The sequence below is a fragment of the Malurus melanocephalus genome, unplaced genomic scaffold (assembly GCF_030028575.1).
Source record: "Malurus melanocephalus ecotype Western Australia unplaced genomic scaffold, MMel_1.1 scaffold_572, whole genome shotgun sequence".
NCBI lineage: Eukaryota > Metazoa > Chordata > Aves > Passeriformes > Maluridae > Malurus > Malurus melanocephalus.
Window position 1 is genome coordinate 384,727 of NW_026623804.1, and position 5,771 is coordinate 390,497.

The 5,771-nt window shown below is 48.9% G+C and overlaps 1 protein-coding gene across 1 annotated transcript; it reads left to right on the top strand.

The window, feature by feature from the left end:
* Positions 1 to 3,603: 3,603 nt before the first annotated feature.
* Positions 3,604 to 5,015, top strand: LOC130583257 (beta-1,3-galactosyl-O-glycosyl-glycoprotein beta-1,6-N-acetylglucosaminyltransferase 3-like). Its single transcript, XM_057382522.1, has one exon. The coding sequence runs from the start codon at positions 3,604 to 3,606 to the stop codon at positions 4,894 to 4,896; it is 1,293 nt and encodes a 430-aa protein (XP_057238505.1). The 3' UTR covers positions 4,897 to 5,015.
* The last annotated feature ends 756 nt before the right edge of the window (positions 5,016 to 5,771 follow it).

The window sequence follows — 5,771 nt, forward strand, 5'->3', positions numbered from 1 at the left end:
AGTCTCTGTGGAGAAAGACCAGAAGCTGCCCCATGTCAGACATGAAAAGCTAAGCCAATCTGGCAGACACCAAGGTCAGTGCAGGAGGGWGGAAGGGTGGGGTAACTGGTGTACTGACAGGGAAGCTGGCAAGAAAACCCACTGTGGAACAGATATCCTGAAGGCTGTCCTGTATATCCTGTAGCCTAGGACAGGACCCACACTGGAATGGTCTATGAAAGAAAAATGCACTGCTTTCTCATTAGAATTATGCCTCATAGACATACTTTSAGGAAAAGGTTTCACTATGTAGATGACACACAAAACCCACACAGCTATAAAACACAATGGTCAAATAACAATCCTTGTGCTGTTAATACAAAATTCCTTCACACACAAACATTCTGAACAACACAGAACTTTGCTGTGAGCCAGTAATGCCTGAAAAGCATTTAAATAATAYATGAAAATGTACACTATGGCTCTGAATGAATGGGGAGGAAATAAGACTGTCTTTTGGCAACTAAGAAATACAGAAAAGCAGCAGAATCGTACCGATAGCAATGCTCTGATAGCTTAAAAGTGCTATTATAGCTTCCAGGTGGAATCCTTCAAAATTCCTAAAAGCTGGTCTGTAACAGACTGCACAAGTAAGAAAGACAACTCAGAAACCCTCCCAAAAAAAAAAAAAAAAAAAAACAAACAAAAAAAAAACAAAACCAAAAAAAAACTAACCACCAAACCAATTAACACTCAAACCACTTTTGACCGAGAAGCTAAAACTGAAATTCTTGATGCCCCCAGTCCACAAGCTTGGTCACAGATGTCTCTTTGACTAAGTTCACAAAGCTTACTACTTCCGTACATTTCTTAAAAGTCAGGCTAAAAAAAGCAGACACCGTATCCAWATATACAAAAATCCTTTCCTCACAGATTTCAGCAGCCACTACAAGCTGATTCCTCCACATGAATTCTGTTTGTCCCTCTTTATKAACGTTGCTTTCACTGGGACAAGCCCATTCCTTTTACAAGCTAACTGCATACAGGTGAACCTAGTGACATTTTGTCTCTTATCATCAGTGTAAATTTCTAATAGGTGCTTCCCCAGGGCTGACAACATCAGCAAACAATCACAATTTGCTTTTTTCCCTTGGAAAAGCAAGCAGAATAGAYGTTTCTTCTCCACCCTCCAATGCACTTATCTGAACCATAACCTAGAAATTATGCAATTGGGCAAATAGGTAGCAGGTTAACTTGTGAAGATTATTTTTATCCCTTAACAGGAAAGCTAAAAGAGCAGGAACTTCTGACTCAATATGGCTTATTGAAATGGAAGCAGGTACAAAAGGCACTAGAGAGACATAGAACCTAAACTATTACCAAAAACTAYGCAACTTACCAAAACTATTTTAACTGAAAGTTGTCACACTGATGAAAACTCTTCAGACAGAGGAATTCTGAGGAATTAATTGCAACACCAGTCTGTCTTGTGACAGCACAGTGATCTTTCAGCCACCGTGTCTGCCAAATACCTGAACTCACTCTGCCATTACTTCGCCCTTTCAGATACACAACAACTTTTCACAGACTGTTTTATGTTTCTGCAAAAAACACAACCCAAAGAATCTTACATGTTGTGTAACCCCTGCCAGATRATCTTCTGCAAGATTATTATCTAAATATAATTAGACCATCCTCATTTTACAYTGTAATTTGCTGTTGTATCTCCAGGCTATTTACCTCTATGCAAGCAGTCATGTGGCTGCTGATTAYGGGAAAGGCACTGCTTGGTCCACACGTCATATCCTGATTGTAGGACCGTTGTCTTACATTACTCACTTGCAAGCTGTTGTATCAAGTCACACAGGGCATCATTTCAGGGAATACCAAAGATTTGAGCCCAGCATTTAAAGTGAAGCATGTTGGAAGTTATTACACTTAAGGATATAAATGTTAAGAGGTTTCAAGCTCTATCTCAAGTCTTGGACTTTACCAACAAATTATTCTTTTGTGTAAGACAACATTTCTCTCATGGGAAAAAAGGGCAGCTTTACAAAAAGCTATTAATTCTGTTTAATTTAATTCATTTTTTTTTCAGATTTTCAGCTAAGTCTTCGCTTGGTTATTTACATTTCATACTTTCCAGAGGAGAAAGTTCTAAAATTTAACCTTGGAAGTAGAGGCATAAGCACTTCAGACTGCTTGGGTTGGCTGCAGATTTTTAACTTGACATCAGAGCCTATATATGAAGAGCTGTTACCACAGAGCAGATGACGTGGGGTTCCTGTGGCCATGCTTTTCAAGGTAGAAACCTTCAAAAATCATATTTCTTGCATTGAACAAGTTCAAGATGTTAATGCTAAGCAACAAACTTCTTCCAAAGAATTTCCATATTGRTAAATCTGCAACTAAATTAACAGAATGATGACAAATTAATCCAAAATAATTTAAGTGCATTGAATTACATTACTAAAATCTTTTCCCCCATATTTCTCCCCAGTATATTCACTTTGGCATTCAGCACAGGCAAAATAGCATTGTGCATATAGGAAATACTATGTGCATCACATAATTGCTTTTCATAATGCCCATTAAAAATTCTGGACCACTGATGTCTAGGACAATTATTTATTGAGTTGGTTAAAGTTAGTAATTTGACAAATAATCTGTTTTGAAACTGGAGAAGTAATTGCTGCTTTTTTCTAGAACCTGTGCAGAAGTACACTTACAATTGTCCTCTGCCCATCTGCAGATTCTGTGAGTTTGGTTTCCTGATACATCTGGAGAAAGAAAAAAAATAAGCCTTCTATCTCAAAAAACCCATCTTAGAAATGTTGACTGAAACTGTTGAAATTGGTTCTTTTTGTGAACATGGTACCTCATATCATGTTTGGTCCAAATACCGTGAAGTGGTTCAGGTGACTGCAAAGTTTAGGGAGCATCATTTTGTTCATAACAGCAYAAAGAGTGTTTTATCATTTGAAGTTACCTCTCTCTTTTATGTGATACTGCCTTGGCCAGCGTGYAGATGCAAATATTCTCTCACTTCCTCCTTTAAGGAGACATTTTATGGCAAAATATTTATTAACCAGAGCCTCTACCTTCAGCCTCTGCTTCGCCTGTAGAAGCAAAAATTTCACTYTGCCCAGTTGTCTTTTGCACTAATCCTTCACTAAAGTTCAAGCCACTCCAGGACAGCAAAAAGCTTGTTGAAACTGGATTTCTAGACTACAGCCCTATTGCTACAATTCCCTCGACCTATGAGCTGCAGTGATAGGAACACTGGAAAAGCAGGTTAGACCCCAACSAAATCTAGTAAAGTCTTTCCAAAAAGTGCTTTACATAGGGTTGAATTCTAGAGGAATTTTCCTTGTGTTACTTGCTGGGAGAGGGATACGATGAAATACCGTCTTTTAAACAGACACAGAAGATATACAGCCACCTCCAGTGTTGGTAAAACCAAACAGAGCCACGCCACGGGAGGGAGGGGACTGTTACTCACCTGCGGTCACACCGGGATCGCCCGCACACTCTTCCCCACCTCCCAGAGGCAGCAGGTGCCCCGCTGCCGGGCTGCGTGCCCCGAGGGAAGCGCGGGCAGAGGCGAGGGCAGAGCCCCGGGGGATGCGGTGCTGGGAGCGGAGCCCGCTGGCGCCGCGGCGGCGCTGGGTGCTGCTGCTGGGACCGCTGGCGCTGTTCGCCGCCGCCCTGGCGCTGCGGGGCACAGCCCGCCCCGGCCCCGCCGACCACCCCCGCTGCCGCCAGAGCCTCTGCCGGGCGCTGGAGCTCTCCCCCGGCCGCAGCATCAACTGCTCGGGGGTCGTCCGCGGGGACCGCACAGCCATCGAGAAGGCGCAGCTCAGCAATCTGGAAGTGGCGAACAGCAGGGCTTCGCCGACGCCCGGCGAGTACCTGAACATGACGAGGGACTGCACAGCCTTCAAGGAGACCCGGCGGTACATCGAGTTCCCGCTCAGCCAGGAGGAGGAAGAGTTCCCCATCGCCTACTCCATAGTCATTCACAATAAAATCCACATGTTCGAGCGACTCCTGCGGTCCATCTACGCACCCCAGAATGTCTACTGYGTCCATATGGACAGCAAATCTCCGGCTGCCTTCCAGGAGGCCGTGCGGGCCATCGCTGCCTGCTTCCGCAACGTCTTCGTGGCCAGCCGCCTGGAAAGCGTGGTCTATGCCTCCTGGTCCCGGCTGCAGGCCGACCTCAACTGCATGCAGGACCTGCTGCAGAGTCCCGTGCCATGGCGCTACCTCCTCAACACCTGCGGCACCGACTTCCCCATCAAGACCAACGCCGAGATAGTGCGGGCGCTGCAGGTGCTGCAGGGCCGGAACAGCCTGGAGTCCGAGAAGCCCTCRGCCGCCAAGCAGGGGCGCTGGCAGTACCACCACGAGGTGGGGAAGGCCATCTCCCGCACTGCCCGGGAGAAACTGCCGCCACCCCTCAAGTCACCCATGTTCACGGGCAATGCATACATCGTGGTCACACGGGACTTCGTGCAGCACGTCTTCGAGAACCCCACGGCACAAAAGTTCCTCGAGTGGTCCAAGGACACCTACAGCCCTGACGAGCACGTCTGGGCCACCCTGAACCGCATGCCGGGCGTGCCGGGGGCACTGCCCCACAACGACAAGTACCAGCTCTCGGACATGAACGCCCTGCCCCGCCTGGTCAAGTGGCAGTACCTGGAGGGGGACATCAGCAAGGGCGCGCCCTACCCGCCCTGCACCGGCCGCCACCAGCGCGCCGTCTGCATCTATGGGGCGGGCGACGTGCCCTGGATGCTGCAGCAGCACCATCTCTTGGCCAACAAGTTCGACCCCGACGTGGACGARGCGGCCATCCTGTGTCTGGAGGAGCACCTGCGCCACAAGGCCCTCTACGGCCGGGGGCTCTGAGGGGACCGCGGAGACTCTCGCCAGCACCTGCGAGACAAGTGCAGCCGCCGGCGCCTCGGGGACAGTGAAGAGGGGATCGAGACCGTGTCGTGAGGAGAGCCGGGCGCCGGGGACAGCGGGAGGGGATCTCCATGTCACTGAGGGGCGCCCGCCTCGGCGTGGCCCCGAGGAGAAGCCCCACGGGCGGGCGTGGGGCTGTGTCTCCAGCGAGGGTCGGAGGCAGGGCCGGTGGAAGGGCCGGTGGAAGGGCCGGTGGAAGGGCGGGGAGCTCAGCCCGGGCTGCTCGGGCCCTGTGCCGCCCCCGCCCGGGGGATCCCTCAGGAAGCGCGGGAGGACCGCTCTCCCCGGAGCGGCGGAGAACGGGCGGGTCCTGTCCCTGTCCCAGTCCCTTGGCGGAGTCTGTTGGCCAAAGTGATCCCAGGGCTGCCGCTGTAGACGGGCAGGGCCGGGTCACGGGCCACGCTGCCTCCAGGTCCGGCTCGGGGCASAGTTGAAACCATGATTAATTTGCTTTTCCACAGAGTACCTGGCAGCCGCCCGCCTGTTCCTGGCACTCGCAGCACTGCTCAGCTGAACACCTGGCTGCTGCTTTTGCCTCACCCAAAGTTTTGACTCTATCAAAAGTCATTAGTGAGTAAAACCCAACCTTCAATAAAATCAATGATACTAAAATAGATAGCGCTTTGGTATTCTATGGCCTCTGAGGAGAACGAGTTGTGCTCCTGGGCAGARCATTTAACCAGTTAACCTTTTATGMATTCAACTWTTCCATCTGCAACCCAGGCAGAGGGATGCACACAATGGTGTGCAAACCTACATTTTCTAAGATTTGCATCTCTCTCCCACATCACAAAAAAACCAAACAAAAAAAAAAA